At 34.9% G+C, this 16,658-nt stretch overlaps 1 protein-coding gene across 1 annotated transcript; it reads right to left on the bottom strand.

Moving 5' to 3' along the window:
- On the bottom strand, positions 12,129–12,506 carry LOC108663438 (RNA-directed DNA polymerase homolog). Its single transcript, XM_018127182.1, has one exon. The coding sequence runs from the start codon at positions 12,504–12,506 to the stop codon at positions 12,129–12,131; it is 378 nt and encodes a 125-aa protein (XP_017982671.1).

The raw sequence follows: 16,658 nt of genomic DNA, 5'->3' as shown, positions 1-16,658 counted from the left end.
AGTTTGATTTTAATTGGAATCTCAAAAATTTCCACAATTCTTCCCCTTTCAGGTTTGGTTCTTTTTGGATCTTATTCCTTTTTGACAATCTTTTCTTTAAGGGGTGTCTTTGTAAGAGAACAAAAATATATAGAATTACCTTTCTTATAATAGTAGACACATACATGTGATACACCATGCTTTTCATTTTCTTTTTCAAAGAAAGTTTTTATCTTTGTTTCTCTTGGTGTTTTATCATAACCTAAGCCATTTTTGTCAAAGAAGGCTTTTTGAGTTTCAAGCGTCTCATTAAGTTTCTATGAGCTCATGTTCCATTTAAAGAATGATTCATTTAATTGCTCATTTTTCTTTTTCAAGGCATTCATTTCATTCTCTAAATTATTTACTTTGTTTTCCAACTTAGACTCAATTTTAATCATGCAATCATTTTCTACCTTAAGCTTAGAAATGACTTTTTTGTATTTCAAATTCATGTGTTCAAATTCAAATGCTAACTCATCATGTGCATTCTGAAGCTCATCAAAAGTATGTGCATCATCATTTTAATCATAAGAACAATAAGCGATGTTTAAATAACATACCTTGGAGTTTCAACTTCCATAAAGCACAAGTTTACAATTTCCTCTTCTTGCTCATCTTGGGATTCATCACTGTCACTCACGCAGCTATCATAGCTTTTCTCTTGGAGTTTCTGTGATGACTTTTTTTGAGTTCTAGACATTCATATTTAGTGCAACCAAGATTTTTGCATTCATAACAAATAATATGATCATTTCCATGGTCAACCTTTGGAATATCTCTTCTCAAATTTCTTCTTTGTTCTTCTCTTTTGAATGGCTTTTTGCTTCCTTGATTATTCCTAAAAAATCTATGGAACCCTCTAGTTAATAGTGTTATCTATTCATCATCCTCCTTTTCATTGTCACTCTTAAGTGACTTTTCATCACTCTATTTTACAGCTTGAAGAGCAATGTCTTTTCTTTTTTATCCTCTAATTGCCTCATCTCTTTCTTTCTCACACCTAACATCGTTTCATAAGTAAGCAAAAATCTAGAAGCTCGTCTAACTTAAGTACATTTAGGTCTTTGGCTTTTTCTATGGTAGTCACCTTTGGTTTTTGAGACTTTGGTAAGCAGTGAAAGATTTTCTTCACCAGTTGTGCATTAGGGAACTTTTTTCCTAAAGCCTTAAGTCCTCTTATGATCTTTGTGAATCTTTCAAACATTTCTTTAATAGATTCCTCATCTTTCATTTTGAATAGCTCATAATCAAGTATCAGAATACTAATCTTTGATTCCTTTACTTGACCGGTGCCTTTATAACAGTTTTCTAAAGTGTCCCAAATCGTTTTTGTAGAAGAGCACATAACTACCCTATTAAATTCACTTTGACTAAAAGTACACAAAATAGCTGTTACAACTTTGTAATTCAATTGTATTAACTTTTTATCCTTATCGTCCCATTCTGCTTTTATCATAAAATATTTCCCAACATCAAAAGTCCTGGTAGGAATACGAGGTCCATAAACAATAATATCCCAAAAATCAAAATCAATAGATTTTATAAAGTTTTTAAACTTCATTCTCCAAAAAAAGGTAGTTTTTGCCTTTAACAAAGAAGGCCACATCATAGATTGTTCTTCACCAATGAAGCTCGAGGACACCATAGCTATTATTTGAAGCTTTTTGTACAAGATCTCTTAAAGGTGGTTAAACCTACAAAACTTGAAAACCTACTCTAATACTAATTGTTAGAAACATAAGCTTAAAGTAAAACTACCAAGAAAGGGTGAATTGATTGTTAAATAAAAATTTCCCCTTTTTCGAAAAGCTTTGAAGATGAAGCAAAAATATGAGAAAATAAAGCAACAAAACAAAGTATGAAATGAATAAGTAAAGAGAAAAAAATAAAATGTAGTCAATAGGATTTTTATAGAGGTTCGGCCTTACAATGCCTACATCCTCTCCCTTGATAGCTCAAGGAGTTTGAATCCAGTATCAACTTCCTTTTTCAACAGGATCAAGCGTAACATTTACAACATGCCTTTTAACAGGATCAAGCGTAACCTTCACAACATGCCTTTGACCAAGATCAAGCATAACCTCTACCAAGACACTGCCCTTTTCAAGTTCAAGTACAACCTTTGCACAAGATGCATCCTTTTAAAGGATTAGGCAAAACCCTTTTACCTTTTGCTTAGAGTTATAACCAATACAGCAGTGGATTCTTAAGAGCCTTTAGCTCAAAACCTCAAACAAGGCTTATAAAAAAGTTTAGAATCAAGAAGGTGAGAGTTTTCTCAAAAGATATAAGTGATGAAGGAATGTTTAAGCAAAAAAAGTATCAATTGAAGGATAAAAATGTGATTTTTAGCCTTTGTTCCTACTTAAAAATAGAATTTTTCTACTCACTGCTCTTTCTCTTGTTTTTTCATTTTTTTCTTCTTCAAAAATGATTCAAATTTGTCCAAAATCCTTCAAAATCCTTGCTTTAACATATTTAATAGGTATTTATAACATCTAGGATTTCTTGCCCATTGGAGTGAAATTTGAATCACTTCTCATACGCTTTAGCTAGCTTGCCAAATTCTATCACATATGTAGAATCCATTCTTTGCCATTAAGTTGTCAGTTCTTCACAAAGTTTGGAGCTTTCTATTTCTAAAGAATCAATTCTTCTATTCCAAGATGCTGGTTTTTCTACAATTGAGTTCAAGGGTGATACCTTTACAATCTTAGAGAATTGATTCTTTTGCCTCAAGGTGTCAGTTTTTCACTATGGTTTGGCATCAAAATTTGAATTTAAGATTGATGTTTGGCACTCCATCCTTAACCAATTGTAGCATCTCTTCCTTAGTCACCAAGTTTCTGAATCTTACTTTTGGTTATTTAAGAACCAATATCTTCTCCATTTAGAATCGATTATTTCTTCTTTGCATTTCTACCTTCTGCATTTTGTCTCTCTAGAATCAATTCTTTATCTCCGAGGTGTCAGTTCTTCACAAATGCTGAAGCTTCTGTCTTCCAAGAACTAACTTCTTCTTTTCTCATAATTAATTCTTCACTGTTGATTTCTACTTAAGAACTAACTTCTCCTTTCTCCAAAATAGATTCTTCTTGTGATAAAAAATTAAATTTTTTTCTTCTCATTTAAGAATCAATTCTTTTCTTTTGAGAATTTGATTATTAGGCTGACACTTTGAATTTTGAAAACAAGAAATCTTTGAGAAACTTAAGAGATATTTCTTTACGTTCAAGAGCATGATCATTCACATTCAAGACATTTTCAAACAATCTTAGCATTTTTTAAGTTCAGCTTCAACACTTCTTTTAAGATTTTCATTCATTTTCAAAGCTTAATAAGTCAATGAATTTCGTCATTTCAAAACAAGAATAAAGGTAACAAATTTAATTAAATGAGTAATATTATTTAGTTTACACAAAATTAAATTAATAAATGTATTAATAAATTAATTAACAATAGCAATGAGATGAAAGTATAATTAACTATTTGTTCCTAGATACCCTCTAAGATATTTGCAGCCTCACAATCCATGAGGCATTTAAAATTTCATGTAAGTTATGCAGATAATACAAAGGAGATACCTATAACTTATACAATTTGTTTAACTCATTATGATTTAGCTTCACAATCCATTGTTAGCTTGATGTCCACCAAATGGAAATCGTATCCTTGTTCAACAATTATTGAAGTTAGTTGTAGTTCTCCATTTAGAAGCTAGCAATGGATTGTTCTGCTAAACCTAATGAGTTAAAGGTATAGTATACTAGGTTGTTGATATCTCCTTGGTAGTATTCACAAAACTTGCAAAAATTGTTAAATGCCTCGTGGATTGTGAGGCTACAAATATCTTATAAGGCATCCAACAACAAATGGTTATATACTCTTTGGTCTCTGCTACTCTTCTACTGTTAATCTATTTCATCTAAGAACTCTCATTATCTTAAACACATGAAAATGGTAAACCCAAGGAATAAAATGGTTTTCACTAGACATCCATGGAAAGAAGCTAGCTAGTATCACAAAACACCTTATTAAATCAAAAATAAAAAAAGAATTAAAATTAATTAGAAAAATAAAGCACAAAAAAATAAAGGAATATAAACTCACATTATTAAGACAATAGACACAATATTTGAAAAGATCAATCTTTCCAAATGATTCTTGAATTCTAAAGCTCAATACTCCAAACCATGCCTCTTCCTTCCAAGTCTATAAGATAAATATAGTAACCTAGTCTGGCCATCATTGTTTCCAAGTTGACCAAACTATGTCACTAATTTATGTAATAAACTTGGATAGAGGAGGCATGGTTTAGAGTATAAAGTCTTAAAACTCAATAACCATTTGGAGAGATTGCTCTTTTTAGCTATTGTGTCTACTACCTCAATAGTGTGAATTTATATTCTTTTGTTGTTTTATGCTTTATTTTTTCAAATAAATTTAATGTTTTGTTTTGCTCGATTTATTAATGTGTTATGTGGTACCAACTAGCTTCTCTTCGATGTCTACTGAAAAGCATTACAAACCTTCAGTTTGTCATTTTAATTCATGTGTCTATGGTCATGTGAGTTGCTAGTGGCATAGATTGTTCATGTGTGATGCTTAAGTTTTTGTCGAAATAGATTTCTTACCAGTAAGAAAATTAAGGACTAATAATAATTTGTCATTTTTTTTGTTTAGGGAGTACAGGGAAACCTGTCACTCAAATATTCCATGGAGTTGATTGACAAACTTCAAATTGAATTTAATTTAAGTCAATTGGTTAGGTCCATAGAATATACGAGTTATTGGCATTACAATGTTTATTGCAATGTACAAGCTGTCAACATTGGGTATGTTGGTCAAGTTCATGGAATATCTGAGTTCCCCTTCAACGAGTACAATTGATAACCCTATTTCATAGAGTTATTTTGTCACAATTTGACTATTAAATTGGCTAAGTTCTTGAAATTTAGTTTCGGAATTAGGTATTTTTATTTATTTATCTTAGTTTAGTAAATCATATAGAGTTGATTTAATTTAAGTCATTTTATTTTAGTTTGATGAAAATTTACTTTTATCTTGGTTGTTATTGGGTATGTTTGTTGCTTTTATAGGTGTGCAAATAAAAAGGGCTTCAATTGATAAAGAAGAGTACAAGGGAAGATTCATGATTATCCTACACATATTTCAGTATTTTGAGCATAACTCTCATTATAGAAGTCCAATTGACATGATTCTTGAGCCATTGGAAATCTAAGAGACAAGGTCCAACTTTCTCGTTTACCATTTTGCCCAATTTGACTGAGATCAAGGAGGAAATTTCATCACAAGTTGATTAAGTGCAGTAAAGTGTACTAGGAGATAGCGGATGTGGCACCACAACGCCAAAGAATAAAGGTTGTAGCTCCCAAAAACTAGAAAGTTGGGTGCCATAACACTAGAAAAATGGGGTTGCAGCATCGACATGATACCTCAAACACTCTAATTTTAAATTTGACTTAAATTTGGTTCTTTTGGAGCTCACGTAAAGACACTTTTAAAGCAATTGAAAGGCAAGTTTAAGGTTGGGTTTCTTTGAAGAAAAAGAGCGATCAAGCACTCAAGAAAGTAAAGAAACGCATAGAAGATTGAAGATTGAAAACCTGACAATCTTTAGTTTTCTTTTATTCTCTATTTCTTCTTTATTTTTCTTGAATTATTACTATGGTTAAATTTCTTTGGATTATGTTTTTGTTATTCATCATGAACTAATTTGCTCTATCGAGGATTGCAATTGAACTCAACATGTAGTTTGAATTTTTAATTTCTATCTTACTTATGATCAATGGAATACAAGTTGCTTATTCCAACCTTGTGTTTAATATGTCTGATAGACTGGCCACCAATTAGAATGATTTGGATACCTAAATGCAACTTGACAAAGGGAGTTTAGTGTAGACCTTGGAAGGAATAGAATATGTTCAAATTTATTTAGGCTAACTGCCACCGAATGATTTAATTTGCATATAGGATAGATATAGAGCTATATGTCATATGTAGCCAAGATTAGAGCATGAGCTTAATAGGTCATTCTATTGAATTTACATAGACATATAGTGACTTGGTTGGGAGAGATATTTTTATAAAAATATCGATAGAGACTTATAAATAATTTAGGAACTCTAGGTTACCAACTCTGTCACGACCCGGAACTCCCTTCGAGCCCGTGACATTCACTCGATGTCTCGATAGACATTCATTATCCGAAAAGTCAACCGAAACCTTGCAAGGCTCTCGCATCAATTTTACATCTCCCCTGTGAGCAATAGATACAAAATATCATGTTTTAAGGGAATATAAACTATTTTTAAATCAAAACAACCAAAAAGTAATTTCTGCTACAGAGGGGTATTTTGGTCATTTTTACCCGAAAATTTTGAAAACTGGTGAAAATATAGCATACAATCGAAAAATATTCATTTCTTATCTAAATATAATTTTAGTAATCTAAATCATCCATTTAAAATAAATTTTTTGGCTAATCAAACTAAATAAAAATATTAAATAAAATATTCCATTTTCTTATAAAACAATATTTATAGAACTCTGCGTAAATAATTTTTGTAGCGTAATAGCAAAATAAATTCATATATACAGTGGCACATGCAGCTAGGTATACAAAATATTCTACAATGACATGTGGGCCCCGATATTACCGAAAATATGCAAGACTGTAGACCTTTGATTTCTAAGGATGCAGATCCAAAGGCAATCCTTGATAAAATCAGCTGTCTACAGACTGACTGTCACGACCCGAAACCTCCCTAGGGTCCATGAGAACCGCCGCGATGTCCCAATTGACACTCATTACCCGAAATGCCAATCAGAACCCCGTAAGGCTTACATATCAGTTTCTTGCCTTTTCTGTGACCAATCGTTTTTAAACATTCCATTTTAAACAATTTTCAGTAGTTTCCTGCTCAAGTAAATCAAAAGATAAAAATATTTTAAAAGGATTTATAGATAAATATCACTATTCAAAATATTGATTAAAATATAGCATTTTTTAATATAAAACAATATTTATAGAAACACGTGTAAGAAATCTTTTATAACGTGTAAGTAAAATAAATTCACACATATAAAAATTTACAAAGTTATAATGTACAATAATGGTTACAATGACAAGTGGCCCAAAATACACCCAGTGTTAGTGCTAGAAACCTACTGTCTGTGTGGTAGAGATGTCAACTGGAATCCTCGACAAAATAGGGTATCTACAAGCTACCACAGACTTGAAATGTTTGAAAATGAGGTGGGTGAGATTTTGCAATCCCAATGAGTAAACAGACATTATCATAAATATCTAAATGCGAGTAACAGGGAGGCAAGTTTAAACAACAAATCACAAACCATTTCATAATGTTTTCAATTTATTTCTTAAACCATAAGATATTTGTAATTTACCAAAACAGTTGTTAAGGCTTATGCCTTTTATAAAAGAAAACAAGGCTCAAGCCAAAACTAATCCTCTGGGATACCTTGGCCGAGACATCTAACCAAGTCCGCCAAGGTTGTTATAACATTTACATGTGAAACACATTTTTATTTTTAAAACAAGTCGTTCCTTGGCGTTGGCCGAGTTAGACATTCACGTGGGGGTTCGACGTGAAGTGAGCTCTAATACTACCCCAAGAGTTACCCTCATCACCTCTACAACCAGAGTAACTATATAACCGGGTTTACCGTGCCCCTCTAATAGGCAGTCCATGAAAACCCGTCACTGCAATGACTAACCCACCAATTTTAATAAAATTTCGACAGTATAACGTGGCTTTTATTTATTTACCCAGCCTACATAGTAAAAACAGCTTACATAAATTTCCCAATGCACTTACAAAATATAGGCAAATATACTTATATCTCATAAGTCATTCATAGGAAAATATATAATTTTCAAGACAGTTAACAGCCTCCAATTACTCAATTTCATAATCAACACAATATATTTTTTTTGTCACATTTATTTCTAAAACATCAAAAATCCTGTTCTAATCTCATTTTCGTTTCATAAAATAATAAAGAGCATTTTTAAAATAACTTTAGATAATTCACAATAATAATAGGTTTACTCACCGTTTGTACAAACTAATTGCTTTTTAGGTGCCCCGATAACTACTCGTCGTGTACGATTTTCTTGCCTTTACCGGAAGGCTCTCCTCCGAGACACATTGCAAAAATTTACTCAATTCATCACATTAATACTAAATCACTATATATTTGACTTAAATCCTATACTAATGCATGGTATGAAATGCAATAGCCAAAAATGGCTTAAACACGGTATTAACCTATTTTTAGCACTTTACCCGTTAAATTGCTAACGCGCTCCATTTTAGCTCTAAATCATCCCATTCTCTCTCCAAAATTTCTAACCATTAAATATCAGCCAATAACCTTCTAAAATCACCAAAATCAGTTCACTTTCCTCCTTGGAAAATTCAGCCAAAAATGGGACATTAACTCGGTAAATTTTCTACTTTGTTTTTCTATCACATTTAACCATTTTTCATCATTTTCTCTTCATTTCTCTTAGAATAAAAATCAGATCATCATCATTGTACCTCATTGCAGATTCGGCCAAGGGTGGGTATTGTGAAAATTTAATGCTTTCTTGCCCAATTTAATTTCTAAACACTATTTAACTAACTAAAACTACCAATTTAACTAAAAATAAAACCTAAAAATTTCAATTTCTCCCCCCTTGAAATTCGGCCAGCCCTTGATGTCACTTTTAGATCTCTCTCCTCAAGCATGCTAAATGGAAACAAAGGCATAGGAAAGGTAGAAATCAAGCTAAAGTCGAAAAATCTTACCGTTAGACGCGTAAACGGGCGAAAAACGCGAATTTCCCTTTGAATTTTCTTGTTTCTCTTTGGTTTTTCTTTTTTTCTTCCTTTCCTCTCTATTTCCTCTCTTGTTCTTCCTTATGGCCGGCCAGCACTTAAAATTTGGGTTTAAATGGCTGACTTTTCATTAAAATAATATTATTTCATTAAAAAATGCCATGTGTCACTTTCCCATTGGCCCATTTTTAAAATTTCATCCATTTGTTTCCAAATTTTCACCATACACTTGTCCCACATATCCATAGCTTAGATAAAATTCTCAGACTTATCCAAAGTCTCGGTGGAGTAATTTTTGAAATTTACACTTTTGCCCCCGTAAAAGTGAAAAATTACATTTTTGCCCAAAAAACTGAAAAATTGCCCATAGACATATTTTTCATCCCTTATACTCATACCATTCTCCAATTTGTCAAATTTGATCTAAATTCTCTCAAAATCTCAAATTTTGTCCGTGGGTGGCAAAATTACGATTTTGCCCCTACACTCCAAAAATCACCAGAATTAAACTTTTTCACTTCCTATCATTAAATTATACTCCAAATAGTTAATCTTGGTCAAAAATTTCACTCCATGATCAAATTATTATCTTAGGTGGCAAAATGACGATTTTACCCCTGAACATCAAAATTTTCAATTTTACCCCTAATGAACCCTCAAACTCCGAACAATCATTTTTAGTCATTCCTGGACTATAAAATATTAAATTTCATCCTACAATTTCTATGTGAACTAGTTCAAGGTTAAATCAACTCAAGTGTATCGTTTGATACGATACCGAGTTTCGTCTTTTCTTAGGTGCTTTCCTAGCATAATAAAATCCTACTCAGTGCATGTATGTCATGACATGTGTTTATAGGGTCGGGTTTTACAATTCTACTCCCCTTAAAATAAAATTTTGACCTCAAAATTTCACTTACCAGATTCGACAAATAGATGCGGGTATTGGTTCCTCATTTGATGCTCTACTTCCCATGTCATTTCCTCCATTCGAGCACTTTTTCACAACACTTTGACCACTGAAATACTCTTGTTCCTCAATACTCGATCCTTTCGATCCAAGATACTCGCAGGTTGCACCTCGAACTTCAAATCGTCATGCAACTCGATCGGATGTGCTTTGAGGATGTGAGAGGGATCTGGTACATATTTCTTAAGCATGGAGACATGGAAAACGTTGTGGATCTGATCTAACTCTGGAGGTAGTTCTAGTCTATACGCCACTGGCCTAATTCTTTCAATAATACGAAAAGGTCAAATGTATCTCGGATTGAGCTTTCCTCGCTTTGCAAACCGGATCACACCTTTCATTATCCAACAAGATATCATAATTTACCACAATAATATAATCAAATAAAACTTAATACCACAAAGCATTCAGATTATTACCTTTTCAAGGAGAAACCTTAAGAAAAACTCTATCATCGATCTCAAACTCCAAGTCTTTTCTCTATTTATCTGCATAGCTCTTCTACCTATCTTGGGCTACCTTTAGCCTCTCTCGTATAACCTTGATCTTGTCATTAGTTAGCTCGATCAATTCCACACTAACTAACTTTCTTTCACCCACTTCATCCCAACAAAGTGGAGTACGACATTTTCTTCCATATAAAGCTTCGTACGGTGCCATACCGATGTTAGACTGGAAGCTGTTGTTGTAAGCAAATTCCACTAACGGCAAGTGTCTATCCCAACTCCTAAGGAAATCCATGACACAAGCCCTCAACATATCCTCCATAGTCTGGATAGTCCTCTCTGACTGACCATCCGTCTGTGGGTGAAAAGCAGTGCTAAATTTCAATTTGGTTCCGAGAGCTTCTTGAAATTTCAACCAGAATTGAGAAGTGAATCGAAGATCTCGGTCTGACACTATAAAAATGAGAACTCCATGTAGCCTCACAATCTCATCTATATAGAGCTGAGCCAACTTCTCAATAGAGTATGTACTATGGATAGCTAAAAAGTGAGCAGACTTAGTCAACCGATCTACGCTCACCCAAATTACATCATTTCCCCTCTGTGTCTGCGGCAGTCCCAAAACAAAATCCATAGTTACATGCTCCCATTTCCACTCGGGAACAGGTAAAGATTGAAGTGTACCTGCTGGCCTCTGATGCTCTGCCTTAACTTACTGACATACGAGACACTTTGCTACAAATTCTGCTACGTCTCACTTCATACTTGGCCACCAATAATTCTCCCTGATAGTCCTATACATCTTGGTGCTTCCAAGATGTAATGCATAGGCAGATGAATGGGCTTTTTCCATGATCGCCTGTCTCAACTGGTTTCCCTCAGGAACACAAACTCGGTCTCTAAACATCAAGATGTTATCCTCTCCAAATTTGAACTCACTAACTCCCCCATCGGTCAGTTTCTGAATTTCTTTTCTTAACTCATCATCAGACCTCTGAATGTCCTTGATCTGATCAAGTAACGAAGGTCGCACTATGAAGCTTGCCAATAAGGATCCATCCTCACCATTTCTCAACTGGACCCCAAGAGATTTCATCTCTAATAATGCTGGAAAATAACAATTCTAAAGTGCTGCTAAAGACGATAAAGACTTACGACTTAAGGCATCAACTACAACGTTCGCCTTTCTCGGATGATAGTCTATCACCAAGTCATAATCTTTTATCAACTCCAACCATCGCCTTTGTCTCAAATTAAGCTCCTTCTGAGTGACCAAATATTTTAAACTGTTGTGATCTGTAAATATCCTACAATGCTTACCATACAAGTAATGCCTCCAAATTTTTAAAGCAAACACCACTGCTGCTAACTTTAAATCATGGGTAAGGTAATTTGCTTCATGCCTCTTTAGCTGTCTAGAAGCATAAGCCACAACTTTTTCATCCTACATCAATACGCACCCTAACTCCAACTTTGAGGCATCACTATATACTACAAATCCCTTACCATTAATAAGAAGTGTTAAAACGGGAACGAAGGTTAACCGGTTCTTTAGCTCCTGAAATCGATTCTCACAAACATCATCCCACTCAAACTTAACTTCCTTACGAGTTAGACAGGTCAAAGGAGCTGCTATTAAGGAAAACCCCTGAACAAACCTCCAATAATAACCGACTAATCCAAAGAAACTACAAATCTCTGTTACTGTCTTAGGTTGCTCCCATTGTAAAATTGCCTTTATCTTCTTGGGATCAACATATATTCCAGCTCCCGATACTACGTGTCCCAAGAATACCACTTCCTGTAACCAAAACTCACACTTCAAAAACTTTGCATACAACTGTCTTTCCCGCAAAGTCTGTAATACATACGCAAGTGGGTAGCGTGCTCATCATTATCTCTCGAGTAAACTAGGATGTCATCAATGAACACAATAACAAACTTGTCCAAGTAAGGGTGGAACACCCTGTTCATGAGATCCATAAAAGTTGTCGGTGCGTTAGTTAACCCGAAAGGCATGACCAAGAACTCATAATGATCGTACTGAGTCCTAAACGCTGTCTTGGGTACATCCTGTTCTTTAATCTTCAACTGATGATACCCAGACCTCAGATCAACCTTAGAAAACACTGTAGCTCCCTGTAATTGATCGAAAAGATCATCAATCCTCGGTAACGGATAATTGTTCTTAATGGTCATTCTGTTAAGCTGTCGATAATCGATACATAACCGAAGTGTACCGTCTTTCTTTTTCACAAATAAAATCGGTGCTCCCCACGGAGATATACTAGGGCGTATAAAACCCTTGTCCACCAACTATTGCAATTGTACTTTCAACTCCTTCAACTCTGTCGAAGCCATTCTATATGGAGGAATAGAGATAGGTGCGATACCAGGAAGTAAATCAGTAGTGAATTCAAACTCACGATAGGGAGGAAGTCCTGGTAATTCATCAGGAAATACATCAGGAAACTCACTTACTACAAGGACATTCTCTAACTTAGGTTCATCCCTCGATATATCAATCACATGAGCCAAGTATGTTGGATATCCATTGCGCACCAATTTCAAAGCTTTGAGGGCCGAGATTACATAAAAAGGTAATACTCGATGCTCCCCCATAAATACCACTTCTGCTCCCTCTAAACTCTAGAGAATCACTTCTTTCTTAAAATAATCCACTTTTGCTCGATGAGTGGACAACCAATCCATACCCAAGATCAAATCAAAGTCCCGAATCTCCAAAGGGATTAAATTACCCATAAATTTTTCTTCCCCGACTTTAATACCACAATCTCTATAGTACGTATTTCTTACTAACCGCTCGCCTAGAGGAGTATGCACTACAATCTCTTCCTCTAATGGTGACAGGTTCTTATCTGAGAATAATGCAAATGATATGCTAACGTATGATCTATCAGAACCCGAATCTATCAAAATATGTGCATCTCTATCAAACACAATCATAGTACCTGTCACTGTGCTAGGTCGAACTCAAGCTTCATCCTCAGTCACTGTAAAAACCCTGGTCGAAATATGGGACTGTGGTCTGGAAGATGGCTGCTCTAAGGTATTCCTCTCCATGCCTGACCGTATCACTAGGCCCTGTCTGGACTGTGATCTCAAAGTGTCTCTCCGTGGTATACTAAGACGAGTCAGAGGAGTAGAAGTAGTTACTGTACCCAGTCTCAACTAAGGACAATCTCTCCTGATATGCCCTTGTTGGCCGCATTGAAAACACTTTACAGGCTGTCTACATGACCCAACATGAAATCCTTCGTAATTACGGCATCTGTCCAATCCTCTTGAAGTCCCCCCTATCTACTCATCACTGGCCGATTAAATCTAGAATATCTCGGTTGCGACTGCTGAGATGGAGGTCTAGTGGATGCCACAGACGCTGAGGTAGTACTTTTTGCAGTAGATGTCAAATCTCTGCCTCTCTTTGAAGACTGACCCAGGAACGTAGGCAGATTCCTTCTCTTTGCGAACTCAGCTCGGATCCGTCTATTCTTAGTGGCGAGCTTCTCAGCCCGTAAGGCCATCTGCACAACTTCCTTATGTGGCTCCCTACCAGTCACTGTCATCCATTCCCTGATCTCATTACGGAGCCCTTCCTCGAAATAATTTGCCTGATCCCGCTTAGATTTCACCAGATCTGGCACATATAACATCAACTCGTTAAAACGAGTCTCGTACTCCTCTACAATTAGATTTCCTTGTTTCAAGCTCAGAAATTCTCTTTTCTTTTCTTTCTGATGAAAGTAAGTAAAATACTGACAATCAAATTCTCTGAGGAAGTCAAACCATGTCTGAGGAGTAATGGAACGGGACTTCACCGAATTCTACCAAGTACGAGCCCTCTTCTCTAGTAATCTAGTAGCCACCATTAGCTTCATATCGTCATCTAATCTCATATCAAAAAGAGTCTCTAAAACTTGACTAACACAATCCTTAGCTGCGGTCGCATCCAACTCACTAGTAAACGAGACGCAATCCAACTGTCTAGCTTCCTTCAATTTCTTAGAAATGGAGACGTCTGGTGTCTGGGGTGGAATAGGAGGTGGTGGTACTAGGGCTGTTATAGGGGAATCAGCAGGTGGAACTGGACCAACCTGAGCTTGGCTTGTAAGAGCAGCGAGAAAAGCCGTTAATGCCTGAACTGCCTCGGGTGTCATGACAGGTACGCCAGGAGTAGCAACAGGTGGTGGAGGAGGTACAGGAATGTCCGTAGACTCAGTAGTAGGAACTGCTCTAAAAGAAGACGCAGTCGACTCCTCTTCTATGGGATTCAGCTGACTCTGTCTAGGGTGACCTCTTCTCCTACTGGTAGATCTAGTAATAGGTAGTAGCTCACGTCGAGGAGGCATGATGATCTAAAAAAATGAAAATTAGTTTAGACAACTTAAGACTCTATATGCAACTACATGCAACTAACAAATCTTAACTGGGTCACACTGACATTGTAAATTATTTAAAAAAAAAAACTTTAAATCCAAGAACTTTAAAAATCAAAAACTTTTTTTAAAACTATAAGCTTTTAAACCAAAAGCTCTAATACCAATTGAATTGTCACGACCCGGAACCTCCCTCGGGCCCATGACAACTGCCTCGACGTCCTAATTGACACTCATTACCCGAAATATCAATCAGAACCCCGCAAGGCTTACATACCAGTTTCTTACCTTTTCTGTGAGCAATTGTTTTTAAACATTCCATTTTAAACAATTTTCAGTAGTTTCTTGCTCAAGTAAATCAAAAGACAAAAATATTTTAAAAGGATTTATAGATAAATATCACTATTCAAAATATTGATTAAAATATAGTATTTTTTATATAAAACAATATTTATGGAAACACGTGTAAGAAATCTTTTGTAACGTGTAAGTAAAATAAATTCACACATACAAAAATTTACAAAGTTATAATGTACAATAATGGTTACAATGACAAGTGGCCCAAAATACACCCAATGTTAGTGCTAGAAACCTACTGTCTCTGTGGTAGAGATGTTAACTGGAATCCTCGACAAAATAGGGTATCTACAAGCTACCACAGACCTGAAATGTTTGGAAAAGAGGTGGGTGAGATTTTGCAATCCCAATGAGTAAACAGACATTATCATAAATATCTAAAGGCGAGTAACAGGGAGGCAAGTTTAAACAACAAACCACAAACCATTTCATAATGTTTTCAATTTATTTCTTAAACCATAAGATATTTGTAATTTACCAAAACAATTGTTAAGGCTTATGCCTTTTATAAAAGAAAACAAGGCTCAAGCCAAAACTAATCCTCGAGGATACCTTGGCCGAGGCATCTAACCGAGTCCGCCAAGGTTGTTATAACATTTACATGTGAAACACATTTTTATTTTTAAAACAAGTCGTTCCTTGGCGTTGGCCAAGTTAGACATTCACGTGGGGGTTCGACGTGAAGTGAGCTCTAATACTACCCCGGGAGTTACCCTCTTCGCCTCTACAATCGGAGTAACTATATAACTGGGTTTACCGTGGCCCTCTAATAGGCTGTCCACGAAAACTCGTCACTGCAGTGACTAACCCACCAATTTTAATAAAATTTCGACAGTATAACGTGGCTTTTATTTATTTATCCAGCCTGTATAGTAAAAACAGCTTACATAAATTTTTCAATGCACTTACAAAATATAGCCACATATACTTATATCTCATAAGCCATTCATAGGAAAATATATAATTTTCAAGACAGTTAACAGCTTCCAATTACTCAATTTCATAATCAACACAATATATATTTTTTTTGTCACATTTATTTCTAAAACATCAAAAATTCGGTTCTAATCTCATTTTCGTTTCATAAAATAATAAAGAGCATTTTTAAAATAACTCTAGATAATTCACAATAATAATAGGTTTACTCACCGTTTGTATAAACTAATTACTTTTAGGTGCCCTGATAACTACTCGTCGAGTACAATTTCCTTGCCTTTACCGGAAGGCTCTCCTCCTAGACACATTGCAAAAATTTACTCAATTCATCACATTAATGCTAAATCACTATATATTTGACTTAAATCATATACTAATGCATGGTATGAAATACAATTTCACCATACACTTGTCCCACATATCCATAACTAGTCCAAAATTCTCAGACTTATCCAAAGTCTCGGTGGAGTAATTTTTGAAATTTACACTTTTGCCCTCGTAAAAGTGAAAAATTACATTTTTGCCCAAAAAACTGAAAAATTACCCATAGACATATTTTTCATCCCTTATACTCATACCATTCTCCAATTTGTCAAATTTGATCTAAATTCTCTCAAAATCTCAAATTTTGTCCGCGGGTGGTAAAATTACGATTTTGCCC

The sequence above is a fragment of the Theobroma cacao genome, chromosome 9, assembly GCF_000208745.1.
Source record: "Theobroma cacao cultivar B97-61/B2 chromosome 9, Criollo_cocoa_genome_V2, whole genome shotgun sequence".
NCBI lineage: Eukaryota > Viridiplantae > Streptophyta > Magnoliopsida > Malvales > Malvaceae > Theobroma > Theobroma cacao.
The sequence above is the reverse complement of the archived record's forward strand: the minus strand, read 5'-3'. Positions and strand labels throughout refer to the sequence as shown.

Excerpts from the sequence above, each read along its gene's own strand:
- LOC108663438 (XM_018127182.1), bottom strand. The coding sequence starts at position 12,506 with ATGACCATTAAGAACAATTATCCGTTACCGAGGATTGATGATCTTTTC.